Source organism: Telmatherina bonti (genome assembly GCF_933228915.1).
Source record: "Telmatherina bonti genome assembly, chromosome: 4".
In the NCBI taxonomy this organism is placed as follows: domain Eukaryota; kingdom Metazoa; phylum Chordata; class Actinopteri; order Atheriniformes; family Telmatherinidae; genus Telmatherina; species Telmatherina bonti.
In genome coordinates, this window is record NC_136622.1 from 31466186 (window position 1) to 31492358 (window position 26173).

At 42.5% G+C, this 26173-nt stretch overlaps 1 protein-coding gene across 1 annotated transcript in view; it reads right to left on the reverse strand.

Annotated features, from left to right (window-relative positions):
• Positions 1 to 1300: 1300 nt before the first annotated feature.
• iqsec2b (IQ motif and Sec7 domain ArfGEF 2b) overlaps positions 1301 to 26173 on the reverse strand; it is a 32285-nt gene continuing 7412 nt past the window's right edge. Inside the window, 14 exon segments of the mRNA XM_079239800.1 lie at positions 1301 to 3731; positions 3734 to 4739; positions 4961 to 5010; positions 5221 to 5415; positions 5649 to 5810; positions 5906 to 6005; positions 6096 to 6221; positions 6754 to 6893; positions 7009 to 7175; positions 7276 to 7398; positions 8107 to 8268; positions 8373 to 9427; positions 10625 to 10942; positions 11038 to 11329. Coding sequence (XP_079095926.1) covers positions 3382 to 3731; positions 3734 to 4739; positions 4961 to 5010; positions 5221 to 5415; positions 5649 to 5810; positions 5906 to 6005; positions 6096 to 6221; positions 6754 to 6893; positions 7009 to 7175; positions 7276 to 7398; positions 8107 to 8268; positions 8373 to 9427; positions 10625 to 10942; positions 11038 to 11329 — 4246 coding nt within the window. The 3' untranslated portion in view covers positions 1301 to 3381.

Consider the following 26173-nt stretch of genomic DNA (forward strand, 5'->3'; position numbering starts at 1 on the left):
TAACAGCTGCAATGACTTTGCCTGACAGAGATTTTCTTTAATCTGCTTTTATCTCTAAGCAAACAAACCATTTGCTCCCTAAATCCCACACAATTCTGTTAGCCGTACAATGGTCTCACTTAAGTTTGAAAAATGTCCAGTCTTTTCATTCCTTTGGCACTATTTTGTGCTTTTAATTTGCAGAAAGATCCCTAATTTTTTTCCTCCACATCCCACTGAAACTGTAATTTGCTTAATGGCAAAGTAAACCTGCCTAAGTAGTTTCCTTTGATTAAGTTGACCTGGGAAGCTAATTATCAAGTCTATCTGAGCTTGTCATCAGCTAATCAGACAGGAAAAACAACACATGCAAGCTAAAACGTAACCTACATGCACAACCGGTAGAAGTACAGGTATACAGACACATAAATCACCATACACTGTAAAATGTAACATTATTTGTAACAGAATACATATAATGGATATAATTTCATTTTAATCTTGCTAGTAATACTTAATTTAAACAAGTTATATGAACTGTGGAGGCCGATGTTTCTCACGCTGCTGTTCATTATTAACAACAAATAACTGGCTGCACAGTGGTTAGCACTGTGGCCTCACAGCAAGAAGGTCACTGGTATGAGCCTCGGGTGGGGGTGGAGGGTTGAACGGGTTGCCTTTCTGCATGCATATTTGCATGTTCTCCACATGTATGTGTGGGTTCTCTCAGGGTTCTCCAGGTAAAGAATGTGAGTGGTTTTTTGTCTCTATGTGATGGACTGGTGGCCTGTCCAGGGTGTACCAGCCTCTCCTCCCAGTGATTACTGGGATAGGCTCCAGCTTCCCTGGGGCCCTTAATTGGATGAAGCAGTTAAGAAAATGGATGGATGATTGAAACTTTGCACTTTTACTTTAGCAATTTAGGAATAGCTGAAATTACACAATACTTATTTGAAAGTCCTTTCTTGTTTTTACATTTTATTTATTTGGTTTATCTGTAATTGACATGACACAAAAAGAATTAATAAAGTAAAAAATATCATACCAAAAGTTAATGTCATTGTCTTTTTAAAGACTTTATGTTATGTGTTATGATCATGATCCTTTATAATCCTGATTTTCTTCACTGAGAAATAATCATCTTTCCCATTTTTGTGCAGTCTAATGGTTGAAATGTGCTTTTATGTTGCACAAATTACACACACACTGATCATTTCACTGCAAGGACACTTTAATTTATCAGAAGCAATAAATATTCACATCTCAATTCTCTATTCTTTCAGTACACATAATACATATACAAAGAAAAAAACTGAAATCATGTTTAAAATAATATCAATAAGTGCACTGACATATAAATGTTTTTTTCAGGCTTGAATTTATATCACTGTAATTCATTCTCACACCTTCTGTCTTAAACAATAAGAAAAGAAAAACAGGTCGATAATCCTTTAGGCTGACGCCTCCTGTTTCTGCCCTAGTTTTAAATGTGCATACTTAGTGGCACTCACATGCACGCACCTGAATACAGAATGGGAGTTCGTCCCATCTCTATAAGACGCCTATGTATAGTTTTTATATGTACATTCAGATTTATACAGTACAGTATATTCAATAAGTGCCGATATATTCATGCAAGAAGAGTCAGAAAAGGACACCATAAAAAGAAAAGGATAGTTAATACGTATGTCTAAAATCTTCATTTAACATTCTTGACTCTCTCCAAACCTTCTTAAAATCCATTTTGTGAAAATCCAGACTTTGGATTTTGGCATCTTTTAACAGCAGCTTGCTTCACAGACATCTTTATTTTGCTCTCTCCCACTTATTCTTCTCTTTGATCAAATACATGTAGTTTTCCCTTTTTAATCTATGGCACTGCAGGGAAACCACACCAGTGCTCAATTAAAAAAAACCCAAAACAAACTGCCGTAGCAAAAGGGGTAACACCTACATGAGGCCCATGGAGAGGAACAGGGTTGGCAGGTAGCAGGAAAAGGAAATAGAGTATTTACTTGCAGGTTATATTACATTCTTGACTTTTGTAATGTTTTCAAACAAGCCCTAAGCAAGATGCCAAGGCATCAGAAAATGTAATAAAGAGATTTATGAAAGTCTCAGAAGAGGGAGGATTAGAAGAAGGCCATTTCTGACTTAAGACATCACATATGCAAAACCACAAAACCTCATGTAAGAGCGTGCTTCTTTCAGAACATATAAAAATAGAAAAACACACAATGACTAAATCCGATTGCTGGGAAAGAGGTGGGCATACAACCGATACCCTTTACCATTACGAGTATCAGATTTCCAAAATTATATTTAAACTTCTTTTTTCCCCTATAAGAAATAAAAACAAATGAACAATCAACTTAAAGTCATTCTGTAAATTCAAGTTTTGTTGGTTGCCTCATCTTAAGAAGTTGTGCCCGTTTGCTGGCAACAAAACAGAAGAGAAAAGGTGGAATACTCTGTGTTCAAATCAATTTGAACAAAAGGATTCAATTCAACAGTCAAAAATACTAATCTTTAAAAACTAAACTTCATGGAAACTATGAAATAAACCACACTTCACATAACAGATTACCCTCAGAGAGAATCTGTATGTGCATACACTCTGTAACCACATACAAACATCTGCTGATATAATTAATCACTGATCAAAACAGTTATTAGACAATATTCATCATACTCATAGCAGGTATATCGTAATATCAATAACACGAGAAGCTTCAGAAACATTCAAAATATATTATTGTTTGTATTACAGATTTCCATCCCCCAAAACGGAAAGCGCTAGAAAGCCTGGGGACTGTTGTTGACGTGTAAAGCAACAGACTGTCAGAGAACCGTGCAATGCTTTAGAAGTTTAAGACACAGCAACAAATCTGAGGTTCTTCTTTTGGTAAAATAAAAGGGTTTTAGTAAATTAAAAATTTTAAAAAGCCGCCAGCAAAACTTTTACCAGCAGAAAAGAATGGAGACAGAATGAAGCCAAGGAAATTATTGCAAAGTCAAGGGACTTTTTTTTTCCTATTCTTTCCTCTGTTTTTAATGCAAAACTCTGCTCAAATGCATTTCATAGTTCAGTCTTTATTTACATCATTATTTAATCAGATAAATACGTATGGTCTCCGTTATTCCAGTGTTGCATTATTACATCTCGGTACTGTACATATAAATAGTCTCAGACATACTCAACTAGACTTCAAACAATTAGAACTGAGGCAATATATTTAGATACAGATTTTATTTCATTTAAACTATATGGCTATAGACTTTCTTTTTTTTTTTTTTGATTGTATGTGGCAATATGTGGAGTGTGTTCATGTAGTGAGTGCATGTTTTGTTGCAGGATGCGGGCATGTGCCATTTAACTCTGGTTTTGTTCCCCATCTCCACCTACATGTGTGGGAAGCGGAGGTGAAAGTAGCAGAGACGAAGCAAGCTGCGTTTTCTCTTGTCACCGGGGCTGCTGCTGTTACTTTCTGTCCTGGCAGATTTGGCTCTGGCTCGAAATCTGCTCATCTCTTCCGATCTGTGATCCGACCTTTGGACCCTGGAGCCCCATGTCCTGCTCACACCACGGTACTTATCCGGTTGATAGGTTTGGATTTGGAGCCCCCTGTACCTGTTGCCCCAGCTCCTGTCACCTGCGGCCCCTGCTGAGGCTGCCCGGGGTGCTGGGGGGGGTGAGGGGAGAGAGGTGTAAGAGGGGTAAGGGGGGACGAAGGGGGGGGTAAAGGGGAGTGTGGTGGGGGAGGGGGGATGGAAGAGAGAGGAGGGTACTGGGGCAGATACGGGGCGGCGGACACTGCGTGATGCGCATTGACGGAGCCGGACGGCAGGTTGTGCGGCAGAGTGCCGAATATGAAGTGTGTTTGGTGGGTGGTGTGGCTGGCTGGGTGTGGTGTGTGCACGTGTCCGGGGTGGGTTTGGGAGTGTGAGTGGGGGTGGGGGTGGGAGTGCGACAGGGTTAATGGCGGTTTGGTACCAGGGCCGCTGCCCCCTCTGATGGAGTGTGTAGGCTGTGCGTGGTAGAGGGCGAACTGTGGGTTCGGGGAATGTTGGGAGAGAGGAGAAAGGGGTGGGGGACATCCTACCACCATGTTGGTGAAACGACCCGGAAGTCCATGCTGGGAGAGCTGGGAGAGATGGGCCAGCTGAGGGTGCTGGATATGCGGTGGGCCGATTGGTGCGCGACAGGGTAGTGGGCCTCTCTGTAAAGTAAGAGGAGGCACACCTTGCAAAGGTGGAAGGACAGTTTGGACGTGGTAGCGATGGTGATGGTAGTAAGGTGGTGGAGGCTGTACGGTGCCCGCGTGACAGTACTGTGCGTGCAGTGCCTGGATCTTGGAAGAACCCCCCTCCAACTGGCATAGGGATGAAGGGGAGTGAGGCGGGGGCCCTCCCGTAGTCGGTGGGGGTACAGGTGCGGGGTAGGGTGGCCCCGGTGGAATAAGGGGCCCTGGTGGTTTGGCGCGTTTGCTGCCGAAGAGGGAGCCCAGGAAGGAGCCGCTGTTGTTGCTGCTGTTGCTCCCCCCAGGACCGCTCCCCACTCCTGCTCTCTCTACACTGCTGGAGACTCCGCCAACTCCTGTCCCAGCAGTGGTATGTTGCTGCCCCGGCCCACCCCCCACCCCCGTCCCGGGGCTCAGGATGGGGCGGTGAGGCCGGAAATCTTCTGTTCCATAGCAGCCCGGGAGCACACCCGGTACAGGATAGCGCTGGTGAGGCTGTGGGCTGCTAATGATGGATCCCTGGGAGGATAAAGTAACATTGGACTTTAGAAGAAACACCAGAGGATTGCAAAACTGCTCACATCCTCACAAAACACATGCTTGGGCGAGTATGAATACCTTTAAGTCATGCAAGTCACATGCAAACTGCACACACACTTGGGAAAAGCATGCACCAGCGAGGGGAAATGCAAGTTTGTTGACGGTTACAGCTCCACATCTAGTCTTCCAGAGAGACTTACTTCCATTGTACTGTCCAGGGAACCAACACTGTTCCTGCGACCACGTTTCCCTGCACCCCACCAGGCAGAATCAGGTTAGCAAAGCGTGGAAGATTAGTTCATTTTGTTTTGAAAGAAAAAAAGCCATATGAGCTGTATGAATGTCAGCAAGAAAGAGTAATAAGATTGAGCAATAGAAGCTAAGATGAAAATCATGCTTCCCAGTTCATCCAGGCCGGCAGAAAATTTAAATAGACGAGCTCGTGGAGATGCTGTCTCACCTGTCTCCGAAAGGTCCCTGAGAGATGAGCTGAGCGCAGTGCGTTTGAGACCCTCACCCACTGAGCAGTTGTCATCAAAACTTGTCCTTCCCAAGGTGCCATTCACAACATCGCTCTTCACACCAACACCTCCTCCGACCACACTTCCAGTCAGCAAGCTGGGCCGCATCACACCTTTCTGTTTTTCCAACTCCGCTGTAAATTCACAAAGTGTGAACAGGGGAATTTTAAATGAGAGATGGCGACGTAGCGGGGAGAAAAAATGTCAAATATAGCACTTATACATAACAACTTAATGTATAAGACATTTATTACAACAAACACTTGGAAAAACCTCTCCATCCTCTCATGAACAAAGCTATTGTGGTACATGTCTCTGCTTCCCAACAGTGTCATTCACAAAACTGGCCAGTAGGTGGGGTTCTTACATTCCACTCTGTATTTCTCCATCTCTTGTACTTCAGCAATGCTCTCCCTGAGGTCACTAACAAAGCGTGTGCGGTCTTGTTGACTGGGTGCCATAAAGACAATAAGAATCTTCCTCTCTCCGCCCAAGCTGGCAGAAGTCAGGCGGATGCCATGAGGATAGTCTAGATGCAAATAATGATTAAAAAAAAAACCCCACTGTTATTCAAAATGATGAATAAAAATGACCAAATAATGCTAAAAGCAAATAGTTTCTTACATGAGTTCTGGAACATGTGCACTTGCATCTCAACCAATGGGAAAGATTGTCTGAAACTATAAGTTACTGAGGTTTTCTTCTTCTGGAAGATTTTCGTCACCTGGTCGCAAAATGTACAGAATATTTTATTAGAGCGCCTTTTAGATAAAATAAGCCAGCACCTTAAAAAAATGATAAATGTAAATCTTACCACGAGCAGGTCATTAAAGAGAAAAACCTCTCGTTGGTGCACTCCGGTCCTTTGAGGTCTGTTGGGGTCAGGCACCTCATAAAGTTGACAGCAACACACAAGCCTTCGATGGGGAAGGGACAAAACCTAGACAGAAAGACAAATAAGCCTTTTGTGACATCATATCACAGAGTTTAACCCTTTCATGCACAGTTGCCATGTAGTGGACACCTGTTTACAAGCTTTTTTCTTGCATATTCATTAATGAGGATGGTATTTTTGTAAATAAACTACTTCAGTGGATGTCAGCGAGTCATCCAATATGTTTCCAATCATTGGAGAATAAATAAATATATGATATAATTGAACATAATGTAATTATAATAGCTTGCCTTTCTGATAAATAGAAAAAGAAAATGATACAGCTATTTTTCATGTTATAGGAGATTTACATAATATGATTATGAGTTTATATTATTTTATAGAATACATTAAAATAAATCATAACTCATGATAAACTCTAAATATTACTAATAAACAAATAAAGTAGCATTGCATATTTCTGTAGAGGTAAAATACTGTCTTTAAAAAATGTTGCATTGTTTTTTTTGTTTTTTGTTTTTATTAATTCATGCATCAATGGGTTAATGTGTTGCCTTAGTTGTTTGTAGAAACTTACAGGTTTCTTGCCCACAATAACCCTCTCCACTGCTTGCACTTGGGAAACATGGTCATCATTGGTCCGCAGCTCCCATTTCTGTATTCGCTGGTAGATCCCAACCAGCAGGTCTCTGGGGATATCCTGTCCATTATCTACACCTAGTTCAGAGTTAAAACAAAAGAAACCACACAGTTACAGTTACATACAGCAGAATGGTGCTGATATCAGTGTGCCTATTAAAGCCATGCAGTGTGTGCATTTGTCCAACAACACCTCTCAAGTTCTTGATGAAATCCTCCAGTTTCATCTTTCTCTCAGCTTTGACATTGGGACTGTACATGTCTGTGTTGAGGAGAATTATGGCAAAAGCCAAGATGAAGATGGTGTCCGGGTTTTGGAACTGCCGAACCAAGGTCGGATTACACACACAATATCTCTGGCTGAGGACAAGAAACAACAAGTCCAAATGCTTTTAATTTAACATAGTAGCCAAAGCAGCAAAGTCCAGGGTTTTTAGATGTCAGTCTGTTACAAACAAACCTGAACGCCTCTATGAGTCTCTCCACTTTTTGGGCTTCTCCTTGAACTTTAATTTGGGCCTGGAATTTCCTCAGAGCATCATCAATATCCATACCAGAGAAATCCATCTCATCCACCACACAGCTGGAACACACATATCAGACTTCAGGCTTGACTCTTTTACTTAATGAATTCAGAAATGTTAGTGTCGAGTTTACAGCTGCAGCATGTAAAAAACATCAAAAGTCAAAGGTATGTATCATTAAAAACTTTCTATTGGTATCTAATAACTTTACTAAAGTAGCTTATTTCTTTTTAATTCACCTAAAATGAGCCGTTTATATCTACTTCTACTTGTTCACATCCATGGCAGCCACCATTTCTACTATAGTGTCTCCGGATGGACAATCAACACTATGTGTGAAGTTAAAAAAAACATCTGAGCTTCAAAAACTTCTGCACTGGCTTTGTTTGATAGGTGTTACATAACTGTTGGGATAAGTAACCTTAAAAAGTATCATGGCAGAAGACAGTACACACATAGACACTTTGGATTTAAGTGCCTGTAGGGCATTCAGCACTACACCTAAGGCCAGAGGATCCACTCATAAATAAAAAGGGGTTTACGTATAGAAAAACTTTGTCCATTCACAGCTGTTCCAAGCATTTTAAGTAATTTCTATGCCAATCTTTATCACTAGATGTCAGTAATTCTTACACACTGTGTCTTTAAATGTCCCGTCTCCTGTTAGTTTCTCCAAAGGTTGCATGTTATTAGAAATGATTTTTTTAAAATTACTTTCTGACATGTTTGTCTTGGAATAAAAAAGAAAATGTTTTTCAATTACTTACTCTAAAACGTCTTTGTTGAACTGTTTCTGTCGGTTTCCAAGGAACTCTCCAATCATCTGCCTGCTGAGGCCCTTTCGCTCGAGGATGAAACGAGCAATCCCAACGGGGGTGTCCGAGACAAAACCTCTCTCTATCAGGTACTGGATGCCTTTCTCTGGCTTCCTACAGTTTAGGAAACATCACCTTAAATATTTTCCCTGTTTATGAATGAACAGAATTAAAACCGTTAAAAAAAAAAAGTGTGTTTTCGTCCTACAATCTCTTACTTGTTGAAGAGATTGAGACCGATGCGGTACTGGCGTCTCTGCACCACATCGCTGTTGAAGGGCGGCGAGTCCCAGCTGTGGCGGCTCTCTCTCTGGTAGGTCTGCTTTCCCAGAGGAGGCAAAGGCTCCCGCAAGCTGTCCTGGGATGAGGAGCCCGAGCTGCAGTTGACCGTCTCATTGGAGTTGGTGGTGGAGTTGAGCGAGTCATTGTCTCCATCAGAGCAGCATGGCTGCTCCAGACCACCAGGAGGCAGAGCTGTCGATGAGGAAGAGGACAGAGGGGTGGTGGGGGGCTGCTGAGGGGAGGAGGACGATGAAGGTGTGTCAGGGTACTGGTGGTGATGGATAGGGTGGTGGTGGTGGTGGTGGTGAGCTGCCACCTGGTGTGGGATATGCGTGGGTATGGGTCTTCCAGGAGCTCGGGTCTGACCCTGAGCAGCTCCCGTAGAGGAGGTGCGGGTGCCTGTGTTGGGGGAGTGTTTGAGGGTTCCCTGAGGGGAGCCTGAACCCACTCCAGGTTCCTGCTCATAGACCAGCTGTCTGTTCAGGGAGCCCCGATCTGAACGGTCACTCATGTCTACTGAACTGTCACTGGGCGGCTCAATAGTTAGAAGAGGCAGGTGCGCGCCCCTTTGACGGTAATCTCTGCACTCTGTACAAGGTGTGCTGCGCCGACTGTTACTGCTGCCTCCTCCCTCGGTGTCCCTGCTGTCCTCACGGCCTCCCACACCGCCGCCGGGGCCCCAGTACTCTGTATCTGTGCTGCTTGGTGCCCGGTCGAGAGACAGGGGAGAGGAAGGCATGCCGTCATCCATGTAAAGGGTGACGTCGCTGTATGAGGTGGCTGTACTGTCACCATGCATACTGAGCCCCCCTCCGGCTCCTCGGCCTCTTTCTCCTAAACCTCTTTGGGAGGAGGGGTTGCTGCTGCTGCTCCACATACACTCTCCAAAGTCTTCACTGATTCCTCCACCTTCCCTGCTGCCCTCCTGGGAGTCTTCCCGACCCGTGCGGCAGGTAAGGGCATCGTCTATGGAGTCAGCTAAGGACTTAACCTAAAGAGAAGAGAGAGAAGCTGTTATAGGTCAACTCTGAGTATAAAAATGTGTAAATAGGATGGCTTTCTGGATCTGAGGTTGAGATTAAAAAAGAGCAGTTTAGTCTGTAAGATAAGTCTTTTTCATTAGGTTCATTCATTCATTCCTTATCCTAACCACTTAGTCCACTGAAGGTTTGCGGGGAAGCTGGAGCCTATCCCAGCAGTCTTTGGGCGACAGGCGGGGTACACCCTGGAAGGCTCGCCAGTCCATCGCAGGGCTTCATTAGGTTTATCTCTTTTGTCATCTCAGTTCAAGTGTCGATGAAAATTAACCTAAAGATGTATTAAACAACTTTCTGACCTTAAAACTCTGCATTTAACACTTGAGTCTAATGGGACAAAAAAAAAAAAAAAAAAAAAGAAAAGCACAAAAACTGAATTAATCTCCAACAAAAGAAAATCTTCTGAATCTATTTGGTTCTGTTATATTGCTAAAATTTCAAAACAACAATTGCTTGCAATAAATATTAATTCAAATTCCTTTTAAAACCCTATATACATTTAGAGTTGTTTTATTCTCTCTTTCAGAGAAAAAAAAATTCTCAATACATGACCCAATTTCAGAAAATCTTACAAAGTGTAAATATTAGCCGCACTGTCAGGTTATTTACCTTCATTATAGTCAGTATTTTATCAGGTTAAGTGCTTTTTTCCTTCATATTAAGTTTTTTTTCTTTTTTTATAATTATGTTTTTATTGAGGGTCAGAGACACCTTCACGTACACAGTACTGTGTCATTAGACTCCAATGGATAACAAAGAGAAAAGGAAGGGAAGAATAAAAGAGACAGTATAATTATTTTAATTATTTTGTGTCTCTGTTCCCATTTTTTTTTTTTTTAATTTATAATAATTTAAAAAAACACTTGAACATCCAGAGAGTAAACAAGAACAAGTGTAGCACTGTAGTTCCTCGAAAAATAAGAATAGTTTGGGTAAGAATGTATACAACATGTGTAATAATTTATTCATCCTGTCTAGAAACAGTTGAACTCTAAATTGTTTGGAGCATCTGTTGTTCAGCGTATTTTTCCCATTTGTTCCAATGTTTTAAAAATAGGTCCATTTTTAAATTCACTGTAAAGGTAATCTTCTTCATATTAAGTTTAATTCTTTTTTCATGCACCCTGCAAAGACGTATTAAATAATTTTACCTGTTTGGAAAAGGAGTCCTCCAGGTGGGTGTAGTCCCCTGGGCGTTCTGGATCGGGGGAGTGAGGGGGCCCTATAGCCACACTGTGGGTGAAGTTTGTCTGTGTCTGGGCCTGCTGTTGAGGCTGCCGCTCGTCAAATGAATACTGGAGTCTCATGTTGGACAGGATGATGCGGCGGGTCAAGCGACTCTCTGAGGCAGAGCTTCGGAGGCGCTCAAAGTTCTTGTTCATGCGATACTGTCTGAAGGCTGTCTGAATGGTCTTCGCTGCTCTGCGGCTTACAAAGGAACCTCCATACTTTCTCTCCAGCATTTCCACCTGCAAAGCAAGGAAGATAAAGAAATAAGACTCATGGGAGGGGGAGGAGTCTCCAGAAAACTCCACAGGGCCAAAAGTACCACCAGTATAACTACCTTCTTATCTTGCAGATCTGTGGAGAGTTCATAGCTGTCAGAAAGAGCCTTGCACCGCTTGTTTTCCTCTTCTTCTTGCTTACGGAGGGCCAGACTTGCAGGTTGGTGGCGTGTTCTCAACGCCCAGGCCAAGCTAGCTGAGCTGGAGGTCGCCACACATGAAGGGCCCCTAGAACCAGGTGGGACACTGCTGCTGTCACTGTAGCGCTCTGAGCCTCGAAGGTAAGGCATCTGGCTGAAGGGATTGTCTTTGTGGGTGCTGGTCTCTGGACACTGAGAGTCTCCTTCCACACTACAGAGAGGAAAGAGAGCAGGAGCCGTTAGCATGAGTCTAATACAGTTTGCACAAACTATAAAACTATATTATAACAAACAAGTTTGCATCCAGAACAGAGGCTGAATGGGTGGTGGATAGAGGAGTACTTCAGAACAGACTAAAAGTGGACTTACTTGTAAAGTTTAGAGCGGCGTGAAACCAACCATCTCTTACTGGAACTCATGGTGAGTTTGTATCATCTGTAAATACCTAATTTTTCCAAGCAGTGCCAGTCCTGTCACCTGACAAACTTCCGCTTCCACATAGTGATCCAACAGACATAAAGGTTCCTGTCTTCAGTCCTTTTAAGAGTCCAGAGTTTAGTTAATATTTTGCAAAGCCAACAAGTGTGTTCTTCATTGCTGTATCTTCCTTGTCAATCACAATGGCAGTAAAGCATTTTGAAGAGTCAGCAGTTCCTTAAACGCACTCCTCCACTGCCACACACCAGCAGCATTATGACAGGAAAGACCAGGTTGTTATGTTAACAGCAGGTTTGAAACAGGCCACACCAGCTTACTGTGAGAAATGTCATAATACCCTTATCCAGATCTCCTCCCAGATCCTCTCTCAGTCCATTACACAGAAATAACTTGAGGAATCTGAAACCGATGGTGTCCTGTTTGCAGTCAGCATTGTAAGAATAGCTAAACTTCAAGTAAATCCAGAAATCCTTTTGCGTCCCGCTACGTTTTGACCTGATTAAAACCCTCTGAGTTTTAGAAGAACAGTCAGAGTCACATGTTCCTGCCTACGTTTCCTCCTTGTGTTAGCCACACCAACTTCTGTCAGTTGTGCCTCGTCTCACAGCGAGTCTGCAAGTACAGCTGGGGTCAGGGATGTGTGGGAGCATGTCGTTTACTGAATGAATATGGATAGTTATGACAGAAAGGCTTTCAGCCTTTAGCATGGGTTTTGTTTTCTATCACACATCTGTTTAGATTAAAACAAAAGAGCTAATATATTATTATACTATAACTTAACCATTTTAGATTTTAATAGATGATGTGCTGCCTTCTTCCCTTTCTCCCTTTCTCTGCATTGTTCTGCAAGGCTGCAGACTTCCTGAGTTAGCGTGTCATGAATAAACAAAAGTACCAGAAGGAAAAGCCCTCTCGAGGAGCAAGGAACCATTTTAATTAGTTGAAATTCTGATCTTAAAAGTGATATTGAAAAACAAACATCGCCAGTCACTTCTTACAACAAGATTTGGAATGGGCAGAGAGGAAAACTTTGAACAATACAGGGTCCTTTGACAGGACATCCTGTGCATTCAAGTGACTCATGACTGAGCTAAATTATTGTTGACTCCAACAACAGCGCTGGGGTCGATGCTGTCAGGTTGCATAACATAAGAGTCATTCAAAAGCTCAGTAAAAATGGGAAAACTCTGACACCTACAGGGAGGTGCATATTACCACAAATAAAAATGGAACAGCAAGTCATTGTTAGAATATTTAACATTTAAGAAGGTGCCATATTTTTCTGGGGGGGCAGTTTTTTGGATGTGGAGCAACAAGTTCTTCTACACAACTCCATCTATTTTTGAACAGTGATATCTGTGCAGCATCGTTTATTATTCCTCCTCCTTTGCTCCTTAAATAGAGAGGCTGAGAAGAGGGAGGGGGTTGCTTGGTGACGGTTGCCGTGGGACCTCTGTGGGCGGTAAGGCAGTTGTTAAGAAGAAAAGCGTAGTTGCCATGACAATGTATTGACTGTTATCATTATTAAGGTGGGTGTTGAAGATGCTTCACAGGTTGTGAATGACATTCTACATAATACTTTATGTGTGCAGTTAAAGTAACACATTCGAAAAGAGCGAACCAGGCAAATACTGCATCATCTAAAGTTCTTGGTTGATTATAAGCTAATCATTATACAATTAAATTTAGAACCTGTTGTCATATTGTCTTGAAGAAACTAATAAAGCATGTCTAACCCTTACCAGCTTTTTCAAATGGCTTCGTGGGAACCAGTTACATTAGAGATGGCAGAGTGCAGGTAGTCAGAGAAAATAGTCATGTTGCTGTTACTTCCTGCACTTCACTATTTACAGATGGCACTGTCATTCAGCTGAGTCACAGGCACTTAAAACATGAGTTGCAAAGCAACTTTACAAAACCAAAAACTTCATTTTAAATGTTAGTTGAAAAGTAAGTATCGTTCTTTACTGGATTTTAAAAGTAAATCCTAACAGAGTTAAATTAATCCTAAAATCACATGTAAGAAAAGGAAAAATCTAAATATTTTGCGAAGTTTTAAGAATGTGATAACTAATCCTGACCAAGAATACTAAATATATGGGTCATGTGACTGTATGTTCTCAATGATTTTCAGCCTATTTCTAGCAAGATTTGTCCAAATATCTGTCCTAGTTTCACAAAAAAATTGTCCACATGCCTAAAATGTAGAAGTGTTTCATCATATTAATGATATGCTTTTTGTTTTGATTCCAAATCAAAAGAAAAAGGTTGTTTAGTTCACAGTTTGTTAGACTATATTGGACTGGATAAGACTTAAACTTGTCTTAAGAATCTGCTGCAATCTCTCTACACACCTCTTCCTTGTACAGTGTTTGTTTTTAACACAACTATTTCAGATATATCATAATGAAAGTCTTACTTCTACATCTTCATTTTCATCTTCTGCCGCTTAGTCGGGTCGCGGGGGCAGCAGCCTAAGCAGGGAAGCCCAGACTCCCGAGGCATTCCCAGGCCAGCCGAGAGATATAATCCCTCCAGTGTGTCCTGGGTCTTCCCCGGGGTCTCCTCCCAGAGGGACGTGCCTGGAACACCTCACCAGGGAGGCGTCCAGGAGGCATCCTGACCAGATGCCCGAGCCACCTCAACTGGTTCCTCTCGATGCGAAGGAGCAGCGGCTCTACTCTGAGCCCCTCCCGGATGACCGAGCTCCTCACCCTATCTCTAAGGGAGAGCCCGGCCACCCTGCAGAGGAAACCCATTTCAGCCGCCTGTATACGAGATCTCGTTCTTTCGGTCACGACCCACAGCTCATGACCATAGGTGAGGGTAGGAACGTAGATCGACTGGTAAATCGAGAGCTTCGCCTTCTGGCTCAGCTCCTTCTTCACCACGACAGACCGGCGCAGAGCCCGCATTACTGCAGACGCCGCACCGATCCGTCTGTCGATCTCGCGCTCCATCCTTCCCTCACTCGTGAACAAGACCCCGAGATATTTAAACTCCTCCACTTGAGGCAGGACCTGACCCCCGACCCGGAGAGGGCAATCCACCCTATTCCGGCTGAGGACCATGGTCTCAGATTTGGAGGTGCTGATTCTCATCCCTGCCGCTTCACACTCGGCCGCGAATCGCTCAAGCGAGAGCTGGAGATCACGACCAGATGAAGCCAACAGGACCACGTCATCCGCAAAAAGCAGGGACCCAATCCTGAGGCCACCAAGTCGGATCCCCTCAACACCTCGGCTGCGCCTAGAAATTCTGTCCATATAAGTTATGAACAGAATCGGTGATAAAGGGCAGCCTTGGCGGAGTCCAACCCTCACTGGAAACGAATCCGACTTACTACCGGCAATGCGGACCAAGCTCTGACACCTGTTGTACAGGGACCGGACAGCTCGTACAAGGGGGTCCGGTACCCCATACTCCCGGAGTACCCCCCACAGGAGCCCCCGGGGGACACGGTCGAATGCCTTCTCCAGGTCCACAAAACACATGTAGACTGGTTGGGCAAACTCCCATGCCCCCTCCAGGACCCCAGAGAGGGTATAGAGCTGGTCCACTGTTCCGCGACCAGGATGAAAACCACACTGCTCCTCCTCAATCCGGGATTCGACTATCCGGCGGACCCTCCTCTCCAGGACCCCTGAATAGACCTTACCAGGGAGGCTGAGGAGTGTGATTCCCCTGTAATTGGAACACACCCTCCGGTCCCCCTTTCCGCCACCCCAGTCTGCCAATCCAGCGGTACTGCCCCCGATGTCCACACGATGCTCCAGAGGCGTGTCAGCCAGGACAGCCCCACAGCATCCAGAGCCTTAAGGAACTCTGGGCGGATCTCATCCACCCCCGGGGCCTTGCCGCCAAGGAGCTTTTTGACCACCTCAGCGACTTCAGCCCCAGAGATAGGAGAGTCCACCCCTGAGTCCGCCAGCTCTGCTTCCTCATCGGAAGACGTGTTGGTAGGATTGAGGAGGTCTTCGAAGTATTCCTTCCACCAACCCACAACGTCCCGAGTTGAGGTCAGCAGCTCCCCACCTCCACTGTACACAGTATTGATGGAGCACTGCTTCCCTGAAATCAGCACCTGAAGCACCTGAAATCCATCATTTGATTTTTTTCTTCTAAATATAAAAAGCCCTAAAAATGGCAACATTAGGCTCAGTGTTTGTTTTGTGCAACTGCATAAACATGCCACGTGGTGATTGTCATAAATAAGGATTTGTGTCATGGTGGGTATTATAAGCTTGCTCTAAGCCGGTGTAGTTGATGTTTTCCTGCTCCAACACACCGGACTCAAATTAAATAGATCCGGGAGCCCATTAAATTTTGCTCAATGATTGTCATCAAGTTAAGTCATAAAGAAACTTAAAATATGCAGGATTGTGGCCTTTGAGGACTGGAATAGACACAGCAGCTCTAAGGGAAAAAACACACTTTAAAATGAATTAAAACAAATCAAAATACCAATAAATTTTAATAAATTCCACACATCCTATCACTTTGAATGGCCAGGTTTTAGCCATTAATTAATTTTCCTCTTCTCTTGGACATTTATTTTACAAAAGGTAACAAACTGCATCCATGCCAGCCTTCCCTTTCCTGCTTCTGCTCTCCATTCACCTGTTCCATCTCAACCAGTCAGACCTTCTAGATCCATCTTTTGCTTCACTCGTCTGCCAGACTGTATCTGACGAGCAATCTTACCGCTTTTAAGTGTTCACTTTCCGTCTGAGCTTGTTTGTTTCCTTGGAGTTTGCTACTCTGTTCCCTATCCTTTGATTGGCTGCTTGGGTTTTCTGAGCGGTGCCTTTGGGTCTTTATTTTTCTGTCATTAAAGACCTCAAAATTGAATTTCTGAACAATAAATTTCTACAAAACAGATCACTACATGTTCCCCAAGTTCTGCAGAGCAGTTCAGAATAGTTTCGTCCAGCCAAACTTGTTTTATGTAAGTTGGAACACTACAAGATACATCCGCTGCCACTTCTGGCAGTTTAAGTTATGCATTTTCATTTTAGGCACTCTAACAAAGATAAAGATTTAAGACTAATGATTTTTACTTACATTTATCAAAACTGTTAGTTTTAATAAGATAAGCTTCAGCGTCATGCATCCCAGCAACAATTTTAATAATTTTCCCGTCAGAGTTTTTTCTTCCACTTCATCTGAGTTCTTATTTCAAGAATGTTGAACAGTCAGTCAGAAAACATCTATGTTATTAAACCTGCTCTGCCAAATTTTATTCAAATATTGCATCAATACGCCACACTAGGCAACCTCGAATATGGTGGCAGGAGGTGCAGGCAGATGCAGCCTGGTTCTGGTTCTCCAGGGTAAGCTGTTAAACAAGACTTTATTTCAACCAGGCCCATGTAATAAAAGTCGAGGTGAGGGAGATATTCATGTAAAATGGAGCTGTTTAAAACATGAATGCAACCATATCACAGCTGGCATTTGAAACTCATTATTTATGCAAGAAACCGTTTCCAGTGCAGCGCCAGAGAGGAAGTCTCTCTGGAGGTTCCATCCTAAAGACCAGCCAACAGTTTTATTACCTCCAAGGATTTAATTGGAGCTGAAACAGATGGTTGATTCTCGTAAACGATGAAGTGATCACAGATAGTTTGAAGAGCAAAAACCGTGAGCAGAAATTGAAAAGTGACTGGGATTGTGAGTTGTAAAGAACAATGTCATTTCCCAGCCTCCAGTCCCTCTATCATATAATATTGATGCGTCGACATTGTGTGTACCCGTGTGTGTGTGCTTGAAAGCGCGGCAGTGGAAGTGACAGTGCTGCTGAACCCACAGCAGGGTAGGAAGGCTGATGGATTAACCTCTCTGCTGCCCGCGAAGGGAATGCCAATAACTGCATCAATCTGTCTGTTGACTCATTCCCACCAAAACATCGACTTAGTCAAGTCGCAGCATCTCTAATCCTTTTTTATCAAATAAATCTTTTATCTTTTATCCTAAAATGACATCAATCTGAATAACAGAAGCTGCATGGCACCTTTTAGAAATGTTCCAGTTTATTACTTTTGTGATTTTTGATGTGATGATGTTCGCCAGTAAATTTAAGGTTCAAACAGTTCAGAAAGTGACTGGCCAGAGCGTCTCCATGAATCTGATCTCATTCTTTCAAATGGCCAGACTGAAAGGAAACAATCACATCATTCAGGGGTCAGAAACGAGCATTCTTTCACCACCAACACCCTCCAGCTCTGCTGTCTCACATACTGGATCCACTGCTCATTTTTTCATGTGACACCCCCCCCCCCCCCCCCCCCCCCCCCCCCCCCCTCCAGGCAACCCCCAGCTTAAACCGAGGCAGTGAACTGACATAAGAAAGTATTGCACACAGATGAATACTGTTAGTGTTATCTTATCAGATAATCACTGGCACAGAAACAAGGCTGATAGAAGAGACACGAGTTGTGTAAACAGACATGAATGCAAAAATAAGCTTTCTTAGGAAATTATCTTTCCTTTTCTTACGACTCAGTTTACATTCAGTATGTCTGTATTTGACATTGGCACCATGAGTTTGGAGAAATTTCTATCAATTCTTTCAAATTTGGAGCTTATTTATGGTCAGCAATCGTTGCAGAAAGTCATTCTGACAACATGAAACTTTGTAGAAGAGCAAAGAAGTCATTTTTTTAAAAGTGATTTACTCCATATCTGTGTTCTTTCTTTCCCTATAAATGTAGCACTCAAGTATTTTCAATTGTGCACTCCGTCATCTGCATGGCATGTACAATCTGTCACGCAGGTATCTGCCATGAGCCCATTTACTGTATTACCAGTCTTTGACATTTTTCCACTTTTAAATCAATTCTCTCTTTTAGAAACCAGCTGCAAATATTCCCTCATTCGTCATTCTTTGTCTTTCACTGTCTGTCACTGTTATATTGCACCTCCAAACAACACACAAACTTCACACGCCACACAGCAGCAGTGACAGCAACCACAAAATAAACACACCAGAATAACAAAGTTCTCTCTTTTCAGGCAGGTACCAACTAAAAAAATCTGTTTGTAAGTCTATGGAGGCGAATTAAATGTGAAAAAGCTGAGGTCTTACCATCCTGCTAATGTCAGAGAAAGATCCCGCTCTACCTGCTGCAGCTTAATAACAAACACCAACCCTCCCTCTTAGTTTGGCTTTTTTTTTTTTTTTCCTCAGGCACTTTCACATTGACACTTACTCACCCTGCGAAGCTGTACAGGCAGCATTCTTCAGCATTTAGACGTCCTCAAACATCCCTCGTCCTGCCCAGCCCAGCCCCCCCCCCCCCATGCATGTCACACTCACACAGCTTAAAGGAATAAACAAAGTGACAAAATGAAGACATCCATTCATTTATTGGCAAAAGAGGGGGAGGAAGAAATGAAAAATACTGATGTTTTCATGGTGAGACACATCCGTGGGTGAACCTCTACTAAAATACAGGTTAAAGCTACAAACCTGTGGGTTGTGTGGAAAAGCAGCTGAGATACACAACGGTGTTCAAGTAAAAATTACAAGAGAAATTATTTGTGAAAAAATAGATAAATTCAGAAGCAATTTTTTTTAAAGCATGAAAAAAATACTTGTACTGTAGAACAGAAATCCTACAGAAACTCAAGCTTCTTATTCAGAAAGCTGAACATCTGATCCCAGGTAAAGTGCCTAAAAATAAAGGTGCAACATCCTTTCAACAGACACTTAAATAACTAATTTATCAGGCTAGAACTGGTTTGGACTTTTTTTTTTTTTCCAAATGTGTCTTATTTCAGCAAGATGTTGAAACATTCCTCACAGATTTTGGTCCATATTGACATGACAGCATCAGCTGCACATCCAAGATGCAAATCTCCCATTCCATTGCATCCTACAGGGTTGGTTTGGGACTGACTGTGGAGGCCACTGGACTACAGTAAACCTATTGTCATGTTCAAGAAAGCAGTTGAAGAGGATTTGACGTTTGTGACATGCTAATTTATTGTGAAAGCAGCCATCAGAAGATGCTACAACGTAAAGTAACCATACTCTGGGCTGTGGTGTTTAAACAATGATTAGTTGGTGTGGTCGACTGGTGCTGCGGCCATCTGCTTCAAGCTTACACGTGTCATGCGTTCAAATACGGCATTTTAAGTGGAAAATTGTGGTTATTTGAGTTCATGTTGCCTTTCTATCATCTCCAAAATCCTGGTAGTTCACCTCTAAACACCAACAAGACATTTTGGTTCAAACAACTCCTGGATACCCCCCCAACCTAACATTCACTGTAAACTCCTGCGGTTTGATGGAAAAGCAGGTATGATGAAGAGTACACCTTCAAAAGGCATGGGAAAGGGTTCAGATTAATTTATTTATTAGTCAGCAATATCTTTTTATTTGAGAAAAATAAGTATCTACAAAGCCTGAAATGTTATTAGATTTTTGGCCAATCACAGCTTGGCTTAGGAACCGCGGCGCCACGGCTTTTTGCTATGGCGCCGCGGTTCCTAAACGCCAGCATGTCACTTCCTAAAGAGGTTCCAGTCATTGGCACCCAATTTAGAAATGCACTACTGATATTAAGCTGTGATAAATGTAGAGAATTAATGACACTTTTCCATGCAGTTGATTAGTTTACTTAATTAGAAATGTGACAAATAACTGCAAAATGTCAACTTTATTTTTATTAAATGTTCTCTTTCAAATCAGTTTTGTCTTTTTCAGATATGCTGATTCATGCGAATTTTTTCACCACTGAAGTCAGTTGTCCTCTTTGTGGTTACTGCAGACAAACAACCATGTGTCTGCATCCTGTGTAAATCAAATCAATAAATAATTATAAGATAAAAAACAAAAAAACAACTTTTTTTTTTTTTTTTTTTTACAGGAGAAGCGAGATTTTCACCAGCCCACAGCAACAAACTCATCAAGCTTCTAAAAATAAAGCTGTAAATACTCTGTGCTCTGCGGGGAAAGGCATTAACGTTGGAGGATTATGTGCAACACACAGTACACATCTTACTGAAAATAGCCTTTTCTATTATTACTTTTGTGTCTAGATGGGAACAATGTCCTTGAGGTAGAGATGAGTGATGCAACATATGTGTACAAGAAGCATTCCAGTGTAAATGAAACAAAGCAGTGTAATTTACCAGAACTCAGACATAAAGCATCTTTAGGAGCGAGAGATTTTTTATTTTTCCTGTATTAAAATCAACAAGACTCGACTTCAAGGTGATGAATTATCATGACAGGCAAAAAAACATAGGTCTCATATGGAACAATCAAATCAATATGGTAAAGAAACTGCATAAAACTTACATTTTTACTGCTCATAGGCTAGCTCTATTAATAGCTCTATTAATAATATTAATAATCACAATGGCAACCAGAGTTGTATAATCCAGGTGCCATAAAGTAAAAGTCCTGTCGGGTAGCTGCTCCAACCAGTCACTAAACCAGCTGGATTTAACTCAGCTCCACAGCAAGGTAGATGACCCTGTTAGTGAAAACACCTGTTCTAAATGCACAGGTAGATCCAAAAACATGGCAGGACTTCTACTTTATGGCACATGAATTATACACCTCTGATGGCAACAGATGTGTTTGCCAATCTGCACAGATAATAAATGACATGACTCAACAAGTGGATTCAGGATGAGCATGAACGCGACAGTAATGAGAAGACGATACTGATGTGTTCTGACAGCCGGACGTGGCTGCAAGTAAAGAAATAAATAGCAAAGAATACAGAGAGAACACAACATCAAATTAACACACAGACCACAGAATACATGAATAAATCAGTGGCAGCGTATAAGATACATGCATCTTTATTTATGTGTTAAAATTAGTTTTTTTTATTCCTGGTTAAAAATGCAGCCAGACTCAGTCTTTTTGTTGCACAGTGAGACGCCAGTGTGATCTGCGACAGTGCTTTCGCTGGTAAATCGTTGTGCGGTCAGTCACACCGCAGCTCAGCGAGAGGAGGGACTACTGCAGCCTGAGGCGGAACAACAGAACTGATGGGCTCCCTCATCCTCACCCTCCTCACTTGGAAAACAACATGGAGCAAGTCACGAGATATAGGAAAGCAGGTAGACAGAGCAGAGAGAATAAGAAATAGACAAGACAAAGAATGAAAAACAGCGTGAGACAAAAGCAGAAAACGAGTCGGGGGGGCGTATTTTAAGACAAAAATGAGCTTTTTTTTTTGGTCAAAACTGATACTTTTTTTTATTACTGTAGGTAAAAAAGGTGTTGCAGCCATCTAACGCCATTAGATGGCAGTGTTTGAGCATCATGCACAGGTGTGTATGGGAACAGCATCAGTCTGCTGATGGGTGAGAGGGAGAGAATTTATTAAGTTCCCTTATGACTCAGTCAACCATAGCCCCTTAACTTAATGAAGATCCCACTTCTCTCTGCTCTGCTTGAAGAGCTGTGTGTTTTTCAAGCAGGTAGAACAGCTGAGCTACAGCTATTCGTCACACCTGGGAGTGGTACGAGACTGAAACACAGGCTTCAAAGAAGGGTGGAGGAGCAAATGCAAGAAAGCAAGCAGACAAGGATTAAAAGCAAACAAGGTGATGGTGACACAGATCTGGGAATTGTTGACAGGTTTTTTTTTATTGTTGCAAGGCTCTTTAAGAGGTTGGAGAGGGGTTCTTCTCTTTTTTAAAAAAAATAAGATTACTGTAATCAGGCCCTATTGTGGCCCTTACCTGTCATCCTGCTGCAAACTTTGGTCAGTAGAGGGGCAGCAGTACTGATGAAGACTGCCGAAGCTGTGAACTGTCACGCTTGTAGGAAACAGAGCGGCAAAGGCAGCGCTGCTGACTGCCGTAGGTGTGGTGGGAGCAGAGACGGGCTGCCCTGAGACAGACGAAGGCCGGACACTGACAGGAAGGGCAGAGAGATGGACGACAAACACACACATACACACACACACACACAGAGGCATGGAGAAAGCAGAGAGACACAGACACATACAGTCAGCACCGAAGCAGAGAGAGAAGGCATTTGAAGCTGCACATGGATAGTGACAAATCATAGAGCGGCAATGGTAGCACGAGGAATGGCACATTAAATAAGAGCAAAAGACATCCAGATGTGTGGCAGTGTTGTGTATGTGTGTGTGCAGACACCGACAGCAGCAAGGTGACTTAACATCATCACGCCCACACAAACCAAACAGGTTTTGCAGAGAACTGACAGAGAACTTGGCTTACAAGGGTAAGAAGAAGAATTTAAGGCAAAGAAATGAGAATTAAAATGCTGATGGTTGTCAGCAGGAGTTCTGTTACCTCACGCTGTTGGATTACATAAAGCTCTATACGAGTCTACAGTAGAGCTGTTTGGTGGATCATCCTGCATGTAAGGAAATGGGAAATGTATGTTTTTTTTTTAGTAATGCAAGCAGGAGTGCACATAAAAAAAAAAAACAAAACACAAAAAGCCTCTCTGCTGCTCCTCTTGCAGGAATTAGAGATGTTCCATCTGTGGCTGAAGAGCGTGCAGTGGTTGAGATTAGCATGTAAATGACTGGTTTTTCACCGGGTCCAGCTGCTCTCAAGGACACGCAGTCCCCGTCACTTTAGCATGGAAACACACATTTGGAAAAGCGACTGGAGCAAAGTGGAAAAAGGAAGTAAGATGGCAGATTTGAGCGGTTCACCTAAGTTTACCAGTTGTTCAAAATGATGCAATCAGACAGAATTTCACATCTTTTTTTGTCGTAGTAATTTAAAGACTTTTAGTTATATATAATTTTCTTTAGGTATAGGCTGGAGGATGCTTATTTGATGGTACTGAATGTTTTGTATGTCACAATGGTGTGTGGGGTTTAAAATAAAGTATTAGTCCTAAAGTGTCCTTAAATTAATCTATTTATCTTTCTTCTTAAAGGAACTGTTGGAACACCCTAACATCCTTCTGTGGTGAACAGCATAAAAACAATACAACAGCAATACACACCCTAGACAACGTCTTTCATTATTATGATATTGCAGCTTATTGTGAGTCAAACCCACATAAACTTCCATAAATAATCACCAGGACAGACTTAACCTACAGCAGAAAATAGTTCTTGTCAAATGCTGAAATTATTCTCATCAGAGTCGTGTGTTAAAATATAACCGTCCAGCTGCTTTAGGAACCCACTTGCATTAGAAATGATCTTTTTCAGACACTCCTCTAAAACTATGAATGTGTGAAGTTGCTTAACCGACAAAGAATTATCACCAAACTATGCACCCACCCTCAGGAGCTCTTGTTCTAGTGAGATATTAATCTGGTTAATAGACAGATATTGTCTTGGATCAGTAGAAAACTAAACAGAAGTAGAGCTTTAAAAAGAGCAAATGTTGATTTATAAAAGCAGGCAGAAGCTCAAAACGAATGAAGCTGCATGGCAACTGCTGACTGTAACTTCACTCTATCGGCTTAAAAGTGTGTGTTTACAGCCTTTCTTATTGTTATGAATGAAGCACCAAGACTATGTCTGCATTACCGTTTGTTGACTGCAACAAGGACTCATACAGCTTGACAAAAATACTTTTCAAAAGAACCTTTTTTTTTTTATCTAAATGACAAGTTAGGACGAAACATAGCAAAAAAGGCCATGCATTTAAACCATAATCAAAAGGAAGGGACCAAACTGCCAAAACACCACACTATTAAATCACTGATGCATCTACTGCTTATCTGACTCATAACCCAGCAACCAGATAAGGGTAGAGCTGGCTGTGGAAATGGTTGGAAAATAAGGGAATACCATAGAAAACCACACCAAACCACGGGTTGAAAACATGGCTATAGTGTACTGTGGTAAAAACTGTGGCTTAGCATAAAACTTATTAAAATGTGGAAACAAAATTAACTATTGCTGTATTTCATGAGACTTGTTGGGATAGGCTCCAGATTCCCCACAGCTTTTAACTGGAACAAATGGTTCAGAAGATGGATGGATGGTTGAATGGATGGATGGATGGATGGATGGATGGATGGATGGATGGATGGATGGATGGATGGATGGATGGATTTCATGAATAGGTGCCTATAATGAATGTCAGTATTGCTGCACTTTAAGACGATTATTGGCATTATTGGTGGCTACATCTGACTTTTATAGACCACAAATAAGAATTTAAAAAAACAAATGGATCAATAGATGTTTCATGACTTCACTTGACAGAAACAAAATATTAATTATCAGGATTATCTTGAACTTTTCAGCCTTTTCAAATCCTTCAAGAAAGCAAGTTTGTCACAGTAAGCAGGAGCGTTAGTAACAGTTCATGCGGAGCAGCAGCAGTGGAAATTGGAGTGTTTACAGATATAATCATGTAGGAGGGTTTGTTTGTTTTGTGCAGATCATAAAAAGATCCAATTAGAATAAACCATCAGTGACTATTCTAACAGCAGAGTATGGACCACGGGCACTTTGTTCATTTACAAAGAGATTACAAGCCAATGCCTCCATGAGAGGTATTTCATGCTAATAATTTTAGATGTACTGCTAAATATCCTAACATGATGTGACCTATTTCTTGTTCATTTTGGGTTATTCTGTCTTGCAAAGAAATAAAACCCTGTGAAGAAATGAACTCGCTGACCCGTGCAGCTTTGTAAGGAGATGCAGGGTGAGGCAGGAGGGAGCTGTTATGTAAGCCTGAGCAATGCTTGTACACAGTGTGTGGTCCTACACTGCCAAGATTTGTATTTTACCAGCAGTAACTAATGCCTCCTGTTGGAGTATCCCCCAATGAGGCAACTGTTGACAGGCTGATCTGAAATCTGATTGGTGCTTCATGAACACGAGATCAAGATAGGAATCAATGCACTGCAGGTCAAAGGTTAATATTCGAAACAAAAAGAGACTGTTTGTATTTAAAGTAGTGAATTGACAGAGGCTGGAGGAGGAGGAAGAGTAGGAGGAGGAAAATCTACACAAGAGTGGGAGAGGTTGAACATAGAGCAGGGTATGGGTTAATATAGTCAAGAGGGATGGAGGTCAGAAGGACAGGAGGGAGAGAGGGGGGGTGCTTACGGAAACAGGACCCAGAATGATGGTTGATGCAGGATCCAGTGTTTCCTCACACCTGTGCAGTGGCATGGGGGTGTCGGTGTGTAGGTGAGCATCTATGAATAGACGAGTGAGGAGAGTGGGAGCAAGGCTCACACGCTGCTGCATTCACAGGAAGACATTCAGAAGGTTTACGCACGTCTCACAAAGCAGCCCACGGCCAAAGAGCACCACCATTTCCATCCACGTGTGTTTCCGGGGATACAGTCTGAGAATCCGTCCACTCCAAGCTGTGCTTTCAATGTTTTTTTTTTCCCCCCAATCATTGTCTATGAAACAAGCGTGTAGGAGCGCACTGCGTCATCCCACCTCCAGCATGTGACCCGGCTGACAACCTGAAATGTTTGATAACACATGTTGTATCACAGCTTAAAGTTAAGTATGTGTTGTTGTTTTTTTTTCTGTTTTACTCCCATACTTCCCACCACGCTACTTCCACAACCAGCCTCACTGGTTTTCCACCACGAGCTCGAGTCTCCTGCTGCTTGGCAACAGCGTGGACTGCCTGTGTGGGCGTTTGGCATTGAGTGCCAGCCGAAAGCACTGGC